Consider the following 23,525-nt stretch of genomic DNA (forward strand, 5'->3'; position numbering starts at 1 on the left):
TCATTTAAACTATCACTTATCAGCTTCAAGTAGAAGTGTAGGTCTCAAGAATAATCCTGAGGAATTCAAATAACCTCCAAGAGTTCTTATTTCTCCATCTATAGAATGAAGAAAATACTATTATTGGTCCCCTTTGTAAGGACTCTGGCATTTACAATACTGGGATATTGCTAAGTCTAATTCTTACAGGAATCATAAAAATAAAGAGTTTACTTTTGATTTATGGAACAGCTGAATGAATGGATTAGCCATATATAGCTGGCTTTCTGTGTGGGTGATCTTAGTGCAGTTCAAATATACACAGAGGCATGTATGCGCATTTATTTTAAATGAGTTCTCATACTAAGCGCTCAAAAGTCAACACATAACTGGCTGATGATGGCTATGTTACTTCGCTTAGGTTAATCATACAGACCTGGTTATCTTCTTTATACCAGGAGATGATGGGGAAGGGGTTACCAGATACTTCACAGAAGAGACTTACAGGGTGATTAACAACTACAGATGTATTTGTCACTTTTTCTTGATCTCTAATTTCAGGAGGAACTACAAGAAAGTGCAAAGTCATGTATTAAGCCTTCTATTCCAGTGATTTCCCACTTCCTCCTTCCTCCCCAGACATGAACCACTGTAATCTGAATTTCTTAGGCCCTTTTCTTTCCCTCCGCAGCCTTTCCATTTGCCTCTTAGCTCTGGATGTATCTCCCTGTGTCCTTTCTTCACTTTCTCAAAAAACAGAGTCTCCTCCTGCCCAATAGCAGAATTCCAGGGAAATGAATTCAAATGCAATCACCATCAACATGTTAAGAGAATGATTTTAAGATTTAAATTTAATTTTATTTAAGCTTAATCTTAAAATATTATGTTATTTGCTTAGCATATAAAGGAAGCAGATTCCAGATAGACATCATTCCTCTTAACTGCTTCAGTCATGCCCAAGAAGATCTGCCTATCATTTTTCCATTATGAATGCAAAGAGAATGGTTTTATGTAGTGGATTAGAAAGCTCAAACTCCACTGATGAACCCTGCTGGCACAAAGTGGAATTCTTCCTTTCCTCTGGATAAAGATAAGAATATAATCCTGTTCAGGCATCAGAGCTTGCTATCATGGGAAGTGAATAAGGCTGGGAAAAAAAGTTCTTTGTAAGAAACAAAATGTCAAAACATTCCAAGTCCACCTGTCGAGTTTTTGTTTTCCAATTGGGATTCAGGATTATCAGGAGCAAGAATTCCCCTATGTTCATTCTGATAAAAAACTTTTCTCATATTTATATGAAATGCAGATCTATCCCTCAATCTTTAATTTCTACAGCACAAAAGTCTTAATTTGTTATATGCATTAAAGTTTTCAAGTACAACAAGAGCCCTCTACCAGTGAGACGCACCTAGCTCTGTGAGCAAAACAGATGCTTAGTGCACAGTCACAGAAAACAGGAACAGTATAAAAAGTATAAGGTATCAGAGTAATAGAACTGCAAGTACTCAGGCTAGATTTTATAATTTAACTGTACATGGACAGGTTTGTGGCATGCAATTTCCAACAATAAAAGAAAAAATGTTCTTCAAAACCTGTTCCTCGATGGCTTTATATATTATTTACCATTAACCTTCAGGCTGTATTTTCTTTCTGTACTTCCAGCTTCATTGGTTGCCACACAGATATACTCTCCATTATCAGCAGGTGTAACAGAAGCTATGATCAGCAGTGCCCCATCCTCCAGAACTGAAATCCCTGGTTCACTACCTGTCAGCTCTCTTCCGTTACGTAGCCATTTGATGACAGGCTTTGGAGTACCTAACGAGAAAAAGGTGAAACTTTGAGAAATGCTTTGCTCAACTCAGAATAAGAAAGATTCAAACAATTCCCATGGCTTGATGGAAGTCATATTGGCAAGGAGGGTGTACAGGGAGGCCATGAGCTTTCAGATTTAGAGGAAGTTCCGACTGTCATAGTGCTACTTGAATATTAAAATTCTTACTTCTGAATATTATAACATCCTTGTTGGCTAACAATGACTTTTCACAGAACTTCTGCAGACAGTGGTTATTTAAATCACTGTTAGTTTGATTTTTGCCACATAAAGTACATAAGCAAAATACTGTGCAGATTGTACAATTTTGCCATGTCAGGGAAACTTGGTATTTAAAATGGTCACAAAAATATACTTTTGTCACTAAAAGTGGTAACAATGATACACACCTTTTGCTGGACATGGGAACACAGTGCGTTGATTTGCTACTCTTACTTGAAAGAGGCTATTGTACGCAGGGTCCAGATCCTCAATAGTTGGAGACTCTGAAAGAAAATTAGGACCCCAAAAACCTTTTTGACCTCTTCTTTCAAATATGAAAATACAGTCTGACAATGCATAATGCTTCCAAGTCTCAGTCATTCAGACAAGCTTGGATTCTAATAACCCTCTTTACATTGATCAAAATGTGAACTACACAAGCAGTCTTGATTTCAGTGGGAATATTTAGGAAGTAAGCAGTACAAAAAGGCTTTCAAGTCTGACTGAAATTGGTTCTCTCTAAAACCTGCTATATTTGTTTTGAAGGCAGAGACTGCTTCTGCAAAAAAATACTTCTTGCACTTTTTTTCCTCATACCACATATTAGTACTACTTCTACTTTCTTTATTCATCTCAATTTAAACTTGTGTGTGCGCTGAGACTATACAAAGAACATTATTTATCATTAAGTAAAGTTACTGGAAGTTCTTTGCTGTTTGTAACAAGCAGTTCTCAGCATCTCTAATTCAAAGGGATCAGAATGTTGCCTTTAAATTATTACAAATAAGGAATACTTTATTCTTAGCTTAAATCAGTCATGCTACATTGATGTATGCCAGCCCATCAAGAGAGGAATTATACTAAATATGTACATTAACATGTTGACCACTGCTGCTCCCATCACCATTTCAATAGCATATTAACCGATTGAGTGAAGAGCTCAATTCCAGCTCATAAAAAATTCCAATTCTATTTAAAGCTGTGATACCAGGCTCTGAGGTTCAAAGACAGTCTCTGAAAGTCTGAGACATCTGAACATACAGAGATAATATTTGAAAAAGAGGTTTCCTATACTGGAATCTGATTTTAATTGCCTATTGCAAAATGAAGTCATAAGTAGCTTGAATATAGAGTATTTCTTTTTCTTATTTCTACAAAATTTTCAAAGATTATTTATATATTCTCATTTTTCTTAATTAACATCAGAACTTAACATCCAAAACAGATTTTCATTATATAACACTCAGCAGCAAAAAGCATTTTCCTCCAAAACTCAATCAGACAGCACTAGCCAGGGCAGGAGGCAAGATTACAGCCATAATTATAAATACCTTGAACTTGCACTGTTATCTCTGATGCATCACTGCCTGCTACATTACTAGCGACACACTTGTAGCTTCCAGCATCAGGAAGCTGGACGTTGTTGATGCCTAGAGCTCCATCCAGGCTGTAGATAAACTGCCCATCATCTACTGGCACAGCATTTCTGCCTTTGAACCAAGTGATTGTTGGTGGAGGGTTCCCCTGGGCATTGCAGGGTATCTCAAGTCTGTGGCCAGATTGGACTTTCAAAACTCGAGGTCCACGCTGTATCTTCGGAGGAACTAATAAAGAAAAGTTTAGTCCACAGTAGTGTGAAGAAAATGATGTACAAGATCATTCTTAAGGCTGAAAGAGTTGGAGTTGTTTAGCCTGGAGAAACAAAGGCTCTGAGGAGAATTGATTGTGGCCCATCAATACTCAAAGGGGGCTTATAAGAAAGATGTGGACTGACATTTTGGCAAGGCCTGTAGCAATAGGACAAAAGGTAGTGGTTTTAAACTAAAAGAGGGGAGATTCAGACTAGATATAAGGAAGACTTTTTTTTTTATGATGAGGGTGGTAAAACCCTGGAGCAGGCTGCCCAGAGAGGTGGTAGATGCAACATCCTTGGAAACATTCAAAGTCCAGTTGGATGGGGCTTTGAGCAACCTGATCTAGTTAAAGATGTCCCTGCTCATTGCAGGGGAGCTGGACTGAATTACCTTTAAGAGTCCCTTTCAACCCAAGGCATTCTATGATTCTATGAAATTCTTTACCATTTTTGACATTTTTAAAAATGTCTTTCTTTATTCACTGAAACCAAATTCCCACAGATGACTAAGAAAGTAGACCTGTATGTTCTTTGCATAGAGCAGAATATCAGGATGGAAGGTACCTCAAGGACCACCTGGTCCAACTCGTATAGGCAAAGCATGACCTAGACTAGATCTCCCTGTACACTGTCCAGCCAAATGTTTAATGTGCCCAGTGTTGGGGAAACCACCACTTCCCTGTGGAGATTATTCCAATGACTGATTGTTCTTACTGTGAAAAATTTACTCTTGTGTCCAGATGGAATCTCTGCAGCAGTAACTTGTACCCATTACCCTTTTTTCAATGTGACTCCTTGTAAAATGGGAGTCTCCATTTCCTTTGCAGCCACCCTATAAGCACTGGAAATAGGATATACAATACCATCTCACTTAACTTATTTGAAGAAGCTAGGTTTCAAAATCTACTGCATGACTTCCATAGGAGCACTGCAATATGATTATACAGCACACATTTGAAGAGCTATGGGTACTGGCTTTTCATAACACAAAACAATTTGAAAGTTTTTAAGACAGAGTTAATCACATTTTCCTTTTGACATTTGAATTTCCTTTTCCTAATCCCTGATCTTTTTATGCTTCCAAACACAAGTTCAGACAAGGCGATATAAAAATGAATGAAGAGATTCTGCTGGCCCCAAAGAATAATATAAATCCTCCATAAATCTTTTGCACAATGTTTTTCCTTCTAAGGAACATTGGCAATAAAAAGACTTAAAAAGAATATCTGAAACAGTAAGAAGTGCCACTTTTCTAGACTCTCTGTTAATGTAAAATTACAAAGATAAAACAAAGATGTGCACCGATATCAGCCTTCTCTGTATACATAACCGGTCAGTAGCCTTCTATAGCCACTGCAACTGAATTAGCATAGTTAGAGCTAGGTCTAGATTCCAATCTGGTACATTCAAGGTATGTGATCCACTTCAAAGATGTGTACTGGTAATGGGCACTTCCAAAATCCACATGAACATGAACCACAGAACTATCTAAACAATTACTGTGAATCAGCCTCCCCTGGGCTGTGCAATGCCATGGCTCCTGCACCCATCCTCCAGTGAGGTTTAGCACTGGCGGAAGGGATGTGGCACAACCTGTGTTTCTGACACAGTTGAAGAGGAATAAATGCAAGAGCATGGAGCTAACAATATGTGACACTGTATAAGTGGTTAAAAGACAGTGGTTGGTGCCCCAGTACGCAGAGACTAGTAGGGAGTGACAATGCGATGTTCTACGATAAAAAGGAGAGGGAAGGGGACATACATCCTAAATTCCTAAAGCAGTGACTAGACACCTTTACTGAGGTGGAGAGGAAGGTGGGCACAAACACAGGGTACTGGCTTGAATAGAGGAAGTACAGTAGGATAGGTTAACATACTAGCTTGCAAACGTATGTGTAGCTGAATGTACATGCATAAAGCTGTGTACGAACAGGAGTGGCTGCCTATCCCCAGATGACACACTTGCACATTGGTTTCACTGCCACCTAAGCAACCTTTAACATTTGGCACCAAGAAAGTTTGGATATGTAATCCCCATCAAGTTCATGGGAAGCTGTAAATCCTGGCCTCAGCTCACTTTGCCATTCTCTCACTTTACTAACTTTGTTAGCCACTGTTTGCAAACTTACTGCTCAGAAACCTCTTGCACAGAAAACACCCAAGTGAATTTGAACAAAAGTTTTCAGACCTTAAAATCCCTCTGGCTGACTTAAAGAGAGTTAGATATCATATTATGTATAATTCTTAAACAAGTCTAAAGAAAATTAAAGGAAGGGGAGGGTGTGTATGTATGTATGTACATATATATACAGATGTGTGTGTGTATGTTTCCACATAACCAAGAACAACAACTTGCATATGAAGATAATATGACCTGAAAGAATATAGGTCAATATTTGATGTACATGAGGGAAACTGCTTGAAAAGCTCTGTATGTTGCTAAATTCCATGCAGAAACTTGCCAATGATTATCCTTTAAGTTAAAACTTACCATGTACGCTTAGCTTCACTGACTGAGTCACATTCCCAGCAATATTTGTGGCTACACAGATATACATTCCACTGTCTGAAACTTGTGTCTCACTGATCTTCAATGACCCTGAGGGTAGGAAAATGTGTCTGGAAAATAAGAAGCATATACATTGTACAAACATGTACTGAAAGGTGAATGACCTCTACTTACACACTGTTAATGATTACTGCAAGCTAAAGTAACAGCATTCTACAGGGCACACTGGCCTGTGCCATATTACTAAAAATATGATATATATTTATCATTTTGTTTAACTCTTTTCTGATTCACTACATTCAGAATACACAGCAAATATCTAAAATTTAAGATCCAAATTATAAAATTTGTTCTAGCTACTTATAGGACATATTAAAATCAATCTTGTTTCTAGAAATGGAAGGAAAACAAAAAAACTAACCACAAAACCACCACCAACAAACACATATAAAAATGGAGCTCTTCAACCTCCTGTCAAATATTATTGCTTAGCCCAGGCCACCAGGGTCAGAAAGTTAAACCATTTTTGATAGTACTTCACTCGCAAAAAAAGATATTATGTTGATTCAAGATGGAAGAGAGAATTCCAAAGAGGATTCTGATTCAAAAGTGCCAGTTCTGGTGTCTACAGAAATTGTCATTATTCACCAGTAAATAGTTCATTAGCTAGCATTAATTTTCACTACAGTTCTGGTCATGGCCTTTGACATTACAAGATATAGTGGCCAGCAAAGCCAAAGTCTTCTTATGTAGGAGACTAAAGTAACAGAGACAAGGAAAATAAATGAGGGAATAAAAAATTACTCCTACAAGAAAGCTGAAGAGGGGCTTTTTAAAAGGGCATGTAGTGATAGAAGAAGGAATAATGGCTTTAAGGTGATAGAGGGTAGATTTAAATTAGATATCAAGAAGAAACTCTTCACTGTGAGGATGGTAAGGCCCTGGCACAGTTTGCCCAGAGAAGCTGTGGATGCCTTATCCCTGGCAGTGTTCAAGGCCAGGTTGGATTGGAAGTGTTTGGGTTTGGTTTTGGGGGCTTTTTTGGAGGGTTCTTTTTGTTGTTTGGTTTTTTTTTTATTATTTTTGTGTGTTGGTTGTTTGTGGGGTTATTTTGTTTGCTTGTTTGGGTTTTTTTTCCTTAATAAACCCAGCAGATACATTCAATTATTTTGTCCACTAATTACATTTGCTTTGTGATAAAAGTTCCTTCATTTCCAATTTCACTCTGCTTTTGTTTACTGGTCAGATTTCTAACATGATCTTTGGGTGATCTCAAACAAAATTGTTTGTGCTAGTTCTGTAACTTTTGCTGACATCTGTAAACAATTTTATGTAGTGGGTGAGCTGGACTTCTGTTACCCTGGACAACTTGGATCTCTCCACAACAGCCATGAGCAAGTAGCCTAATTTATCAATGTCTCCTGAGGTAAGATGAGGACAAGTTAGTGACCAAGAAGGCAGCTTCATTAGTGCATGCAGGACATAAGAAACTTCCACAGGTTACTAACAAATCAAGTCTTCAAGTACAAGCAACCTTTACCAAATCTGGTGACCCAGCAGCTATTATTTGCTGAGGCTGTCACAGACTCGCTGGAATGGGTGCATTTGAGGCGGCAGATTTGGCCAAAAGAGAAACATGCTTACCCTGGGGTCTGTACAATTCCTTAATTCAGCTCAGACACAGTCTGATTCCCTCCACTTGGATTACTGAGGGACACAACAACGGGCACAGCAATTGCTACAATGTGCATTTGGCCAGTATTGCCATTTCCTGATTTATGAATACAGCTGTAGCCTTTACTTCTTCTGAGGTATCTTGAAGACTAGAATGCACTAGCATATCCTGTGACCTGGCACTTCAACTGAGAGCATACAGAGAGTAATCACCTACTTGTCTCCTCTCTTATTTTGCACCAGACTAAAATAATACGGAAGAGCGCCAACATTGTGGCCCATGCTGTATACAAGATGGTCCCCACCTATTCATTCTCTAAGGTTGTCAGCCTAACATTTTTATGAGAATTTCAGTATGTGTTCACATGTTCAAGAATGCCTGGAGAGTTTCTAAATTCAGAAAAACTCTGAGAAATGAGCCCTTGTAAGCACTCCTAAACATTTATCAGCATCTGTATTCTACAGGCAGCCCAGACCCCATATGATTAACAGGCAATGCTCCCCAAGCATAAATATGAAGTACTTAACAAAAGAAAAATAGTTTTTAAACCTTTATAATCACGCACAGATTATGTGGGTCTCTGTACACCACTGCAGTACAGATATAACAGGATCACCTTATCTGGGACTCTTGAGATTGCATATAAACACACTGGAATTGAAGCTGTATAGTAGTGCATGGTCTTAGTATTCCTTTGTAAAGATAAGTATGCTTGGTTTGGGAAAGAGTCCTAAGACTTAATAAAATAGGGTCCTCATGCAGGACAACTTAATACATTCTGACTGATCCTGTGGCAATTAGAAATTATATACTCTTCCAAAATCTTAGCTTAGATGCAATTTCACTTTTCTTTAACACCAAACATTGTTACCTTGGAGAGAATGGAGATATGAGCTGCATTTCTTTGGCCCAGGTAATTATGGGAGGTGGCAGGCTTTTTACTTCACATGGAAGAGTGATATCTTCCCCTGCAATCACTGAGATTTCAATGGGTTTATCATATGTATTTCCTTGCTGGTCTCCAGGCCTGGATACTCTAGGTTTCACTATGACATAGAACATGTTAGGAAGCTGCAATTAATGTATGTATTTGTACAAATATAACAGCATACAATTTTACTGCAGATTAAACTTCTATTTTTTTCAGCCAGGTATTTAACACTACAATCCACTTTTTTTATGGCATGTCTACAACAGGCAAAAATCATTGTGAAGGTGATGTACAATCCCTGTAGCTCAGACACTGGCTGATGCCTACATACAATACCACAAATACCAGTGAGACTGCACTCTTTACCCCAAAAGTTGGATAGCAACATACACATGGAGCTCATGCATATGCCAAACTCAGTGTTGCACAGGTAATTTGTAAACAATACCTGAACTATGTTACACTATAGCACCAATAAAAGGTCATAAAAGCCTTGCAAAGCAAGCCTACAGAGGAATTATTTATTTTTTTTTATAATAATGGAAGATGGTGGAAAGCAAATTCTATTCCTATACCGATACTTCTCATCCATTTCCATAAAAGATGAAATTATGATCAGCCCAAGATCCTAGTCCCTGAACTCAAGATAAAAGGTATCAGGAGGTCTTGAAAGAATTGTAATGCCTGAAGTTTAGGCCTTTCAGTATCAGCCATTTATAAAAATGCCTAGTATGTGGATCCAGTGATATAGGACAGAGTCAAAAGCACTAATTAGAGATCAGTTTACATTGCATTTGCATGGTGGGTATCCTACTTCACAATCTACTGGCATGGGTTTTATTGTCTGAAGTAGAATGCAATGAGGGGAGAGAGACAACATTATATTTGATTTCAGTTCATCTATACCATAGACAGTCAGCTGGACTTTCCGTGTAGCATAACCAGCAGCATTTGTTGCAGTGCACACATATTCCCCAGTTTCTTCATCCCCTGGTGAAACTACATACAGACTTCCATCAGACCCTGCAGAAAATTTCACATTGCTGGAAAGAATTACTTCTCCTTTCTGTGGAAAGAAACAAAAAAAATTAAAGTCCACAGTGCCTGGATATAATTCAATAAAAACTAAAATGTACAGCAATACAGTAAAATCTAAGGAAGAATGACTTTCAGAAAAATTCCCTAAAAGACTGAGATCCTCCTCGCTGGGCACCTTGTCAAGGAAAGGATGGAAAAGTTAAGGTTAAACCCAGAATGCCATTATTAGACACAGCTTCCTCAGAGAAAAATGTCATCTTAAAGTAAAGCTCAAAACCAAAACTTTCAATCTTTGGCAGGTTGCCTAATCTCAAATTATCAACTCATAACAGGAATATGAACAATTTCTATAGTGTTAAAAACATAAAGATACAGTAATAAGCAAACCCTTCCAAAGACTAGAACATTGATCTATGACTGGGCCATGGCCAGAAAGCACTGCTCTGAGAAACAAAGGCAGATATGAATAAAGGGAGATTTCCAGTTCTCTCAGAACTTATGCTTTTCACCATGTTTCTTGCACTTAGTTTTTATGACAACTAAATTATGGTTCAATTCACGATCTTTCACCATGAACGGCTCCAAACTGAGAAATTACCTTGGACCAGACAATAGATGGCTTAGGAACTCCACTTGCTTTGCATGGTAATGTTACTGGGATTCCTTCAATAGTGCTAAATATCTGCTGCCCATGCTGAATAACAGGCAGAACTAAAAATAAATGCAAATATTAAACACACGTAGAAAACATTTCAAACCATGGCACAAACCTTACAATAAACCCCTTAAATTCAATTACTACTGCATACAGGCAGCAGGGCTTGGGAATTTTCAGCTTCCTCTGAATCCTAGCACTGACAATGACCACCCACTTCCCCTTCCACTCTGCAGTCTTTCATAACAGAATAGGTACCTGTTCATATCAAAACATGTCAGCCACAGATTGATCATTGGATTAGGTACACATAGTTTTAAACTAACTGCAGGTATTTCACATAACTGATTGCAATAGTTTCAGAAAGTCTTTGTCCAGTATCCTCTGACTGCACCTTTCATGAGAATGGATTCAGCATTTTTGGTGCTGAATCAATTTTCATTGATGGAAAACATTTTGAACAGAGTAGACGTGAAAGTGAAGAGCCAATCACAGTCTTTGTTATAAATACTACAAAATTGTGCTAACTCCAGTGATGATTTCTGCAGAGACTGGCTGTTAAACAAACTTGAATAAAAATACCAGATCACTTCACAAAATCTGTAATGAGAAATAACAAGAGCTACAGTTCCCCTAATTATCTGAACTGATTTTGAATTTAAAACAGAAAAAAAAGATCAGCTTTAAGTCTGTAATATCAAGAATGAGATCTTTCTAAAGCTATACAAATATATTCCTTTCTGCTCTCTAGTTGTGAAATATTCCAAAAACTTGGGCTGACATGGAAGACTAAGTTTATCAGACAATGAGTACTTGCCTGTATTGAAAAATAATAGCCAGCCTCAGCATAAAAGAATGTTCCAGCAAGTTTAATGAAGCTTAAAATAGATCTCCCATGATTAATTTAACACATCAGAAAATTTCAGACTGTAAACCATGAGGTGGTTGTGACTCCCCACATTGTTAAGACAAATACGTTCAGCTGAATTTCAGACAGGTTACCACAGTGCTAACACTTTGTCTTGCTGTCAGTGTAATTTTTGGTGTGTTTTAATTAAAGAAAAAAATGGAGGTGGGGGGGAACCAACCAACAATTAAACACATTTTGCCAAACTCATTATTCATTTTTGTTCTAATTCTTCCATGAGTTGTGCCTCTTTACATCAGTTATGAAACCACCAGATAGCACTTGTCATTGTTTGCCAGTAAACTTCCACTTGTGCCTGTTTTGTTAATAGACATGAAGACTGCACAGCCCAGCCTTTGTAGATGCATAAAAATGAGAATCTTTTATATACACCAAATGGTGTTATTTTCATTTTATTTTAAAAAGGCTCGCTCGTTTGGTTCTTTCCTGTGCAGTGGATCATATTTCCCACCATGTTAATTTAGAACATGACATTACAAAAGATGACATTTGAGAAATTAGTATAACTAACAAAAAAGCTTGGGTGAAAGCTGGGGGTAGCAAAAAATGCACTGTCATCTTACATTTGGCACGAAAGCAACAAGACAGTATTCCTTACCATACACATTAACAGTAGTAGTTTTGTTGCTTGTCCCAGCAACGTTACTTGCCATGCAGGTATAATCACCACCATCCTGCAGTCGAACTCTTTCAAGGTGCAGGCTTCCATCACTGCGCACATTAATGTAGGGATTGGGAACAAGCTGCCAAAAGAGTGATGTAACATTTTACTAAAGAAAATACTCATCAATATTTACTTTGGGATGCAGCGTAAGTTTACTTGACCATTTCGCATTCTTAAAAATATGTTCCTGGAGAATTTTCCTGGAGTTTTTCCTACTTTCCATCCTTCATAAAAAGCTAATTTTTAAATAAGAATTTTGGTAGCACCTAGTATTTACTGCTGGAATGAAATTAAGATCTGAAACAGAAACTCTGCTCTGCCACAGCACATACAGAACTGCCACTCACGCTTAAAATCATACACTGAAGACAAAGAAACTTAGATAGATTAATCTACTGCAGTTTCTATTGGTTACTCCAATATATTTGGTTACTCAATTTGGTTACTAAATATTGGTTACTCAATTTGATCATAGGTCAGCTATTGATGAGGGCAATGGCTCATCATTCTTCCACAAAGAGATCCTTCTTTAATCTTCTAACTTGCCATATCCATCAAGTAGAAGAGATCAGCTCTGATGCATACCATTGTGAAATATTAGAAAAGTTCCAACTTTCACCAAAGAGCAGGGTTTTATTTAAGTTATGTACATTATAACAACACCCAAAAAATCCATGAACTCAGCAACACAGACTTGCCTTACGGAAAGGTTGTTAGAATACAAAATGGTTCCAGTCATGCTGTGCTCAGAAAAAGCTGCATTCTTCTCTAAATATAACTTACCCCAACACTGTCCTTGGAGTGTAGCTTCTGCCAAGAGCTTACAATTACAAGGAACCAGCACTGCTATACAGAGGAATTAGCAATTCAACAAGGAGGCTCCTGCCAGTATTTCTCACAGAAGTTACAACCTGTGCTGCTTGTACTTATACAGTCTGAAAAAAGGCCAATGATTTCCAGTGACACAAAAACTGAGTAAAAACCTCCAGCAAGTGAATGGTCAGGTTGTGCCAGGGTTCTGCACAGTGTTGATAAAAAAAAAGAAAAATTTCTATAATATTTTAATTAAAGCTTATGGGGATATTAGCAGGCAAAGCTTCATATAGATGTTAAAATCTGTGTTTGGCTGCTAGTAAAATGTAGTGTCTACAACGCCTTTCTGTCTACAGGATATAAACTGGCAATGGTATGCTCCCAAGAGGGAAAGAAAACACACACTTTCATGCCCAGAGGAGTGCACCACTAGGAAAGGTATAGGGATACTGACATTTATCTCATTCCATCAGGAACAATAAAAGTCATAAAGTTAAAAAATCTCAAATGTGAAAAATTTTATTCTTTTGTCATTCTGGTAGGTATATTCCACTAGCATTCCTATATTCAGAGCCGAAGGCTGAAATTCAAGAGTTAACAAAGACTTATAAAACTGCTTTAAAAGTAAAACAGAAGATAAAAGGACAATTCACAAATACCTTGGTTCCAAGTTCTTTTTTAGACCTTTACATCTCCCACTACCATCTCCTATATCCTCATCTATGCTTCAGACTTAAATATTTCCAAGAATAGGCAGTGATCAGTGAAGCTTAACCATCAGGATGCCACACTTCCACTTTCATATTATGAACAGTAATAAACTCATTTTTCAGGGGTCATGGTTAAAACCCTTCCAGGTAGCTCATTCACTCACTCCCCCACTTCTTTCCCTCCCCCTACTCCCAAAGGGACAGAGAGAAGAATAGAAAAGAATGCAACTGCCCTGGGTTGAGATAAGAACAGCTTAGTAACTAAGTTATAACACAGATCACTACTGCTACCACCAATGATAATAATGATAAAGGAAATAACAAGGGAAGAGAATACAACACCTCACCACCAGCCGACCAATAACTCACCCCACCAGCCCGATCAAGCACCGACTGATACCTCATCCAATCCCACAGTTCCTAGCCCTTCCGGGTAACTCTCAGTTACATCCTGGGCATGAGGTGCTGTGGTACGGAATACCTCTTTGGTCAGTTTGGGTCAGGTGTCCTGTCTCTGCTTCCTCCCGGTTTCCCCTCCTCCCTGGCAGAGCACGAGGCTCACAAAGTCTTTGGCCAGACCAAACATTTGAGCAGTAACTGAAAACATCAGTGCTACCAGCACTGTTCCCAGGCCGAAAGTCAAAAACACAGCACTATCAAGAAGGAGGGAAAAAATGATTGCTACTGCTGAACCCAGAACACCTGCATAGACTCAGAAGCAGCTATTTCCTTACAGGTACAGCCAACTGGTTTCTCCTGAGGAGGCAACAGTTCCTACTGAGTGGTGGTTGTCTGCTGTAATTCAACTCAATGACATTGGATCCTTGCTTCCAGTGAGCCAGCCCAACCTCATGAGGCATTTTTATTTGAAAGCTTAAAACCTATTAGTATATTTGTACATCAACTTTGGTAAATTAACCCAAGTTGCTATTGTGGCTTGAAATGTCAGTTGTAGATTTAGTCTGCCATTAAATCTTAGAGGAAGCAAAACAGTCTTACCACCATATTGTTTTTAATCCACCGGCGGTCTGGAATGGGGTTTCCAGCAAGCAATACGCATGGCAAAGTGAGCTGCTGCCCCTCAATTACATTGGCTGTGGCTGGACTCACTCCAATCAGAGGTGTAACTTGTACAAAAGAAAGAATTAGAAAATGTTATTATGAATTTTTATGTATTCATGAAAAATATTAAGTTTGAATTTTTATTATTAGTCCTGTCACTAATGCTACATGCAGCAGCATCAGACAAAGGTGCTCTTGCATAAGGTACTATACAAATATAGAGCAAGAATCATTTCCTACAGTGAAAACTACACAGTGTAAATAGAAAGGAAGAAAGGATTAAGAAAAAAATGTTGCCATCAACAAAGAGCATGAGAGTTCCAACCTACTCAATTTTATGACAAGATGGAATTCTGATATCTGAAATGTCAACAATGCAGGAAGGAAAAAAAAGAAACAAACCAATTAAGGGGTGGGTAGCATGGGACAGAAAGGAAGCTGAAGGAATGCACATATAATAATCTTTAGATTAAGGAATGGCAGAAAGTGAAGATGTTGTCTAGCTGAAATTGGATTCAAACCAGCACTTCCCTGAAAACTCATGCTCCCCTGATACCAAGTCAATATATTATTTCCTCTTACTTGGGCAAAATACCAAAGAACAGAAGCAGCAGGTTTGGAGAGGACAAAAAAAAAAAAAAAAAAAGTGGCAATTTCCTTTGGGCATAAAATTTTAAAAAGTTAGAAGAGAGGCCAATAGCCCCACAGAAAACTGCATTCTCTGTAAAGAGCCAACAGAAAGCACTCCTGAGCACATGCTTGGTCAAATAATTTTAAGTAATGGGGATCAAATAACACTTTTAAATAGGTAAAATCACATTTATTAAATACTACTAACATTACAGATTCCTACTACATGTTTTAAGTTAACAAATGGTTTCTTTGATGGCAGTTGGACTCCATTCACACCCTCCCACAAATGTATACATTCCATAGCATTATTTTTCTTTTTATTGCCAATTGTCTGACTATGATAATAAACAACTCCTTAATAGCACAGCTGTTGTCAAAGCTGGACATTTACTGTCTTCTTGGATTACCATGATTTCTTCCCAGTTATATCAACACACTGATCTAAGCAAGTTCATAGCTGCCTTTTTGTTCTTTTTTTAAATGGCAAAACAAAACATCACTGATTTTTCATTCCTGAATAAATTTACTTTGGAAGAAGAAACAGAAGACGGGATAAATTATTTTTTAAGTTCCATGTTGTAAAGTGTAGATGGAATTAATTCGAATTAATGTAGTCAGTCAGAAGATAATGTTTTAATGCTGAAGATTCACTCCAATCAGTTAAATATTCCACACAAGTGTATTCTATTTGCGTGTATGTATGCATACATATGTGTAAATATAGCATAAGTATGTCATGATGTATGAATGTAACCCACAAACATCTTCATTTTTATATGAACACCACCAACTATTGCCTCCAGTGTACTCCAGATATTGAAATGCTGCCAGTCTACCCTTTCTTTGCTGTCACTGACATTAATCAGTCTTACCCAGTCCAGTTACTGTTATCATGGCTGGACGTGACTGAATCCTTCCAAACTGGTTCTCAGCTTCACAGATGTAAGTTCCTTCATCACTGACCCACAAATCTAGAGGGAGAAAAGAGTAAATCCAATTGCAGCATCTGAAATGATATTGGAAAGTGTGCAATATATGGATACCTTATCCTTTTATTTTTCAGTTAAATATTTAGGTTTGGCCAGATGGTTCTTTTCCACCTGTCACCAAGTAGAGAAGCGATGACTATGCGAGCGCTAGAGTAACAAAACCAATTATATAAATATACAGGATACTTTTCATTGCTTTATCTATGGCATATAATTTAATATACACTAATGTGTATAAGAAATACATAGACTATCATATAGTGCACTGACTACAGAATATTGCTTACTATATAGAGCAATGTGTCTGTATGTGAAGAGGTACCAACAAAATAGTACAAAAGACATGAGCTACTGCACTGTATGTCCAGTAGAGAGGAATTACTTCACCCAGCCTGATTATGTATACAAAGGAATAAAAAAGCTAATTAAGAAATCAGGATAACACCATTAAGTGTAAGAGTGACTGAAAAGCTATAAGAAACCAAAAATCACAAAGCCCCTTGAAGGATTTTTAAATATTACTTAAATTAAGACATGTCTAAAAACAGTTCAGAAACAATTTGCAAAAAGAAAAAAAAAATTAAACAAAGGACAAAGGTGCAATAATTTCTATGAAGAACAGTGAAGCCAATGACCACACGTAACTGAATCTGCAGTTCATGGGAATATGAACTGAGTTTCAGAAGCAATGAAGACAGTATCAGGAACACAATCTCTGACAAAACCCCATTCTTTTTACAAATTTAACAATTTTATAAAGTATTGTAGCAACTTAATTGCACTGCATATGTCATATTTCCTTCTGGAATTTTTTTTTTTTGAAGTTCAGTCTACCTACTGTTAATAGACAGAGCTCCTGTTCTGAGTTGACTGACAGAACTAACTGCGAATGGTCTTGAGAAAAGGGAAGCACCATTTAACCGCCTCCATTTAACCTTTGGTTCTGGGTAACCCTGAACGTAGCATGGCAGTGTGATGTTTGAGCCAATATCCACAGATTCATCATTGGGCTCCTGTGTGAAAACTGGGGGAGCTGGTAGGGAAGGGAGAAAAAAAAAACAACAAAAAAAACCAATGTGAATTGGGGTTGTAACAAGACGTTAGCATTCTGCTTACACTACTGACAACCTACATTTGTGTCCCATATGCACAATTATTCTTCTAACAAGTTTCACAACTCTAGCAACACCTTACAAAAGCAGCCTTATATGCTCTGTACTTACAATGGGGAGCTCAGAAGTAGGCTAAACATCTCACAAAAATGAAGATACAACTACCACCATCAGATGAAAGTGCATACTCAGGTGCTAGCAAGTTACTCATCTCCTTTTAACAGCATTGCTCATTGCTTCAGAAATTCTATGAGCCTGATAGGAACATACATTTAACAAGACGTGATGTGTCAGGCCAAAAGCAGTTAGAAGAAATTAAGAAAAGAGGAGAGGAAGGGCTAAGTTATAAAAAACTTACATAGTAACTTAAGTTAGTGTGACAGTATTGTCTATTTGAGAGCTACGTCAGGTTGAGGTTTGAACAGTTTCCTCTCCTCTGCCTCTCCCTTCCTCCTCATAACTTTCATACTTCATAAAAGAAGCAAGAGTGGAGGAAAGTTGGAGCCCAGATAGGACAAGGAAACAGCTTAGTAATCACCATTTGTGAGAGACATTCAGATAACCAAGCAACCATTGACCAGATGGGGAAACTCTGAAATTAGAGTATTTACTGTCTAGATTGCAAGCTACTTACAGCCAACATCTAGAGTTATCTTTCCAGAAGCTCTCCCTGCATCATTGGTAGCCACACAGGTATAGTCACCAGCATCCAGGTCTTGTGTTTCCTGGATCTTCAAAAGACCCCGATGAATATCAATAATGAGAAATGCTGACGGCCTCAACTCTAAGTCACCTAAGTCCAGGCAGAAAAAAGTAACTGAAATATGACAGGGTATTTATCAAAATTATTCCAGCAAAACAGTGTCCAAGTTTGAGATTAGTTCACAGTATGGCTGTATTCTTTCAGCAGATGCATGCTGTGACTTTCTCTCAACTGCGCAGAAAAATTCATTACTACATTAGATACAATCTTTTTTTTATTTAGTTATTTGTTTATTTGTTTCACAAGGGGAACACAAATGCAAGTAGGTTTTGATAGAGATCAGCATTGACTGTGTACCAGGCTGTATTTCTTCTTCCCAAATTAGAGGCTACATGGGACAGCCACTTCTCTGCCAGCTCTGTACCAAGTTGGAAGCTCCACAAACCTAGAAAACTTCTCTGCTACATCTCAAGCTCAGCAGGAGACACAATCCTGATGTGTAACATTCAGAATTGGCTCACATGTACTCTTTGGGATGAGTATCAAATGTCTGCTGACTCTGCTTTAAAATACAAGCCATTCATTAACTGCAGTGAGTTCAGAAGAAACTTCCTTTGAAGGAAGGTTATTTGCAAACAGACCACAAAGAGTTTTGTGCTTCCCTCCAGCCGCTGTCAGAGACGAAATACTGGACTAGATAAGCTGTCTGGTGGCAATATCTACCTAACAACATGACTGGCTTTCCAGAAAATCAGCAGGTGGTTTATACAACCACACACAGAAACCAGCTGCCTTTTCTGAGAATAAATGTTCAGTGGGATACATGGGATTCTCTGGCTCCCATTTAACTCCGTAAAAACTCCTGAAGTTTTGATACCAAATATACACATTACTAAAGAAATTATAGTAGATACCTCTGAGATTAGGAAGAAGGAACATATAAAAATTCCCAATGTATAGCAAAGGAATTTGAGGAAATGCCCAATGGGAAAACCAGAAAACTTACTTCTGTTTTTTGTGGCATTTAGCTCAACATTTTCTGACAGAAGAATGAACCTTGTTTTAGTAGGCAAGAGGCTCAGCTTTTTTAATTATTATTATTACTATTATTAATAATTATGATAATAAAAAAAGTATGCTAGTTCACTGTACTTAAACAGGAGCAAGAATTTATGCCCTAGAGATCAAGTTCCATGTCCTCTAGATTTAGAGAATTTCACAGGTCAGTCACTGCCTGAATACTATATTTTTGAGGAAATGAAGTCACTTCAAGATCATTATTCCTGCTAACACAAATGCACCAAACACACAGTAATGAGTGTACCTTTAAACCATTTAACTTGGGGTTGCGGAATGCCAGTTGGTTTACACTCCATAATAGTTGTGTCTCCAAGAGCAACCAGAATTTCACTTTGAACTACAGTCAATGTTGGGCCTTCTAAAAAAAAACAATATAGAAAAAATCAGTTGCTCATCAAGAGCTTCCACCATTTTTAAGACATAAACAATGAAATAATGAGTTTCCCTTTTATATGGAAGAATATTTGCATTTAAAGTCAAACAAGCTTAAAAATCATGTCAGGTAAGCGATAAACACTGGCAAACATGAAAAAATAAAGTCTATCCAGAGCACCCGGAATTTAAGGACAGAATCAGAGAAGTTTCATCATACAGAACGTAAAGAGGTTAAGAGCCATTCTCCCTCTCCAGCCAGGTGTTGGTCATTTTAATACTCTGCTATTAACATATTAACATGGTGTTTAGATGATAATTTAAACAATTTACATGACAAGTTGGGCAATTTGGACTCTGGAGTGCTAAGCATGCTACAAGAATTTCACAGAAATTTCACGATTCCTTTTCCAAAGGCCTGCTCAGGTTTGCAAGCCTACCCCACTTTAATACCCCTTATTTATTTATTTATTTTTCTTAAAAACAGCATAAGAAACATGAAGCCCCAAATGCCACTTAAAAATACTACTCAGATTTGAACAAAAAACCAAAGGGACATTTGTAAAATATTCACCATATTTTCTATTTTTTTAGATTCCTACCAGTACGTTCTACTGATTTTAACATTTCTTCCCTAACGATGTATTAGTTTGCTTTTTAATTCCCCTACAGTTTCTTTTACTTACCTATGTATGTAAGAGTAGATAGTTGTTTCTCTGTCCCAGCTGAGTTACTTGCTAAACAACCATAAATTCCTGCATCTTTTGGTATTGCCTTTCTTATGACTAAGGTGCCTTCTGGGGTCAACCTATACCTGTGAACACACAGGTGACAAAAAACTTGATTAGTTAAATAAAAAAGAGTAACACATCCAGACTAAAAGCAGTAACAGCAGCAGGATAACCAGATGGCTTATGAGCAGGTGTTACAGAATAACATAATCATAAAATCGTTAGGGTTGGAAGGGATCTCTGGAGATCATCTTGCACAGCCCCCCATGCCAAGGCAGGGCTACCCAGAGCAGGCTACACAGGAAAATGTCCAAGCAGGTTTTGAATGCCTCCAGAAAGTGAAACTCCACAACCTTCCTGGCAGCCTGTTCCACTGCTCTGCCACCCTCAGCATAGAGAAGTTCTTCCTCATGCTAAGGTAAAACTTGTGTTTTAGTTTATATTCACTGCTCCTCGTCCTGTTGCTGGGCATCAGAGGTATTGCTGGTTTATTTTCCCATGCTAAACAACAATATTAGTATTATTATATTTAGCAGAAAATATCAATGCATTTTGTGAAAAGCCTTTAAATGAATCTTGTGAAAAGCCTTCTGGAGAACTAAAATATTCCTATTTTATAGTTGAGGAAATTGAAATTAAAGACTTATAAAAATGAAGGTTAAGATGCTATTTCCAAACCTCACAGACTCCTGTGAAAGAATTAGTGAGAATATTTTGGCATTGTTTAAAATTTCTTTCTCACATAGGAAAAAAGCAATAAAGACATCCATAACCCCTACCTGCTTGAACCAATAATAAACATATCGTTGTGTGTCCATACTACTGTCGGCTTTGGATAACCCGTTGCAGAACACCTGATAGACACTTCAGAGCCTTCTGTAAAAGTCTGATTCTTAGGTGAAATGACAACCCTAGGTGGTTCTAGTAAAAAAATTAAAAGCAGCAATTAAAAATAATCATTTAGAAAATACTCATTTTACTCCCATTTTCAAACAGCTCCATAGAAAAAAAACAATCCTAATAAATGTCAGATACCACTTGTTTCCTCACTTTGTCTAGCACAGTCTACCAGTTCCTCAGCCCAAAACATGTATACCTTTATAAAAGATAGTAAGTCAGGATTTGGGGTACAGAGACCAAATTAATTCACATGCCTACACAGTTTGGTTTGCTCTTTGATGCAGAATTTGGAACTCTCAAATGCGGGCACCAATTCCGACAAAACGCTGCCAGAACCAAGCAAAGTTCACCAGTATGATCCGTCAAGGTGACAAAGCCAGGCTGACACAGGCATAAGCTGTGCGAGGTCATCTTTCTGTATAGAAACTATGAGAACATTAGTGGTTTCACATGAATTCAACTTGAATGCAGTAATTATTTAACAATCAACTTAGATTTTTTTAATGCATGCTTAAAACTCAGCAAAGCAGCAACAGAGCCAGACAAATTTCAGGCTCCTGAAAATTAAAGCAAATGAGCATAAATCTTCAGGCAGGCCAATGGTAAGAATGTAAGCTGAGTGATGGAAATAAGTCATGATATATGTGCACACACAGAGAAAGAAATTAACAGCAAAGTCATGTTTAAGATAACTGAATCTGCAGCATTAACAATGCCAATGGATGTTACACATTTCAGCTGCATTTTCACCTGAAAAGTGTGACTTGTGAACTCCACAGAATTCATTATCTTTGACAGATTTCCTCAGTGAAAAAAGACACCACCAAAACAACTTGAGTCAACTGACATTTTCTTCTGTAGTACATTTGATTCTGTCTTATGGTGGCAAGAAAAAGAATCACACCACTCAATGGATGAAAAAGTAGCAACTCGTACTACTGACTGCAGCTACTTCATCTTAGTTATAGCATGAAATTGGCTACTATTAGATCAATAGAAGCAATCTTCCTTTGGGGAGCTTTGCTTATTGCTAATTGCACACTGCATTAACATGTATTCCTCTGCAGACAATCTCTACTTGCAGCCATAGAATGAAAAGCTTAAGCCTAACTCTCTCTTTTGTGAGCATGAAAGAGGCTAAACTCATGTAACACAGAGGTACCTTGAATCTAAGGCAGCTCTGAATAGTTTTCTTTTATTACCTTCAGCAGAAATTACACCATCCTATCAACTCGGGTGATGTTTGGCATGTTTTCATGGCTGGAAAAAATGTGTCCAAGTCTATAGGATGATGTAATCATAGATCAAGGACAAGGTGAAAGTGTGATGCCATGCAACTTCCAGGAAAACAGCATAAATCCTTCTGCTTTGGTCTCCCATAATGCAAATAGAAACAATTCAGAGTGCTACTACAAATGCCCTTCTGGAAGAACTAGTAGTACAACCTCTTCATTGTCATTGCAAGGAAGAAAATTATTGTCTATGTTCTATGTTGTAATACCATTTCCTTAAAAAAGCGTGAACTAATAAACCACAGTGTTTATGGCCTGGAAGAATCTGCCTGCAGAAGATCGTGCTGCTTCTAGGACAGAAGAAAGGCAGTTTCTGCTTCATTGGTGGGCAAAACCACTGGGTTTTAGTCAACATGTTTGTAAGTTAATGGCATCAAAACACAGAACTTTGAAAACAATCTTCTTCCCTACTTCCAATCTCAGCACAGTAATGAGGGGATATTAGTGACTGACAGAAAATGAGATAATAATAAAATGGTTTTAAAATGCCCAAACATCAAATTAAGAGTACAGATAAGAACAGTAGGAGAGCTCTTCACCTTTTACATGAAAAGGTTTATCAATAGTAGCATAGGAAAACACAATTTGGCAAGGTTATAGATATTAGCAATTAAGTCACACTCAGCTGACTTTAACCAAGCTTCTGTTCCTCTACAGGCTCTGTAGATTCCACTCATTATGGATAATGGATTATCCAGTGAATGGATAATATCCATAATACGGATTAATTTCAACACATTACAGCTGCAAAGCAAGGGAGTACATAATGTCCCATAGATATGAAACATGGCAGTCTCCTATTTTCATGGCAGTCAGGTGAAGTTCCCGATGACTGGAAAAAGGGAAATATAACCCCCATTCTCAAGAAGGGGCAAATGGATGACTCAGGGAACCACAGACCAGTCCGTCTCACCTCTGTGCCTGGCAAAATCTTGGAGCAGATTCTCCTGGAAGGCATGCTAAGGCACATGAAAAACAACAAGGTACTTGGTGACAGCCAGCATGGCTTCACTAAGGGGAAATCCTGCCTGACCAATTTTGTGGCCTTCTATGATGGGGCTACAGAACTGATGGACAGGGG

The 23,525-nt window shown here is 37.8% G+C and overlaps 1 protein-coding gene across 6 annotated transcripts in view; it reads right to left on the reverse strand.

Annotated features, from left to right (window-relative positions):
* HMCN1 (hemicentin 1) overlaps positions 1-23,525 on the reverse strand; it is a 190,985-nt gene that overhangs the window by 92,718 nt on the left and 74,742 nt on the right. For 5 of the 6 annotated variants that reach the window (XM_062606280.1, XM_062606283.1, XM_062606281.1 and 2 more), the window contains 16 exons: positions 21,032-21,173; positions 20,208-20,335; positions 19,394-19,507; positions 18,001-18,159; positions 17,093-17,287; positions 16,138-16,236; positions 14,570-14,697; positions 11,982-12,126; positions 10,399-10,511; positions 9,669-9,828; positions 8,703-8,877; positions 6,139-6,266; positions 3,346-3,618; positions 2,203-2,298; positions 1,603-1,797; positions 416-546 (listed from right to left, as the gene is read on the reverse strand). In XM_062606280.1, the coding sequence (XP_062462264.1) occupies positions 416-546; positions 1,603-1,797; positions 2,203-2,298; positions 3,346-3,618; positions 6,139-6,266; positions 8,703-8,877; positions 9,669-9,828; positions 10,399-10,511; positions 11,982-12,126; positions 14,570-14,697; positions 16,138-16,236; positions 17,093-17,287; positions 18,001-18,159; positions 19,394-19,507; positions 20,208-20,335; positions 21,032-21,173 (2,381 nt within the window). The remainder of the gene's footprint in view (positions 1-415; positions 547-1,602; positions 1,798-2,202; positions 2,299-3,345; positions 3,619-6,138; positions 6,267-8,702; positions 8,878-9,668; positions 9,829-10,398; positions 10,512-11,981; positions 12,127-14,569; positions 14,698-16,137; positions 16,237-17,092; positions 17,288-18,000; positions 18,160-19,393; positions 19,508-20,207; positions 20,336-21,031; positions 21,174-23,525) is intronic. The other variant, XM_062606279.1, reaches the window with a different exon arrangement.

The sequence above is a fragment of the Pezoporus occidentalis genome, unplaced genomic scaffold (assembly GCF_034315485.1).
Source record: "Pezoporus occidentalis ecotype Australia unplaced genomic scaffold, CSIRO_AGI_Poc_V1 ctg95, whole genome shotgun sequence".
In the NCBI taxonomy this organism is placed as follows: domain Eukaryota; kingdom Metazoa; phylum Chordata; class Aves; order Psittaciformes; family Psittacidae; genus Pezoporus; species Pezoporus occidentalis.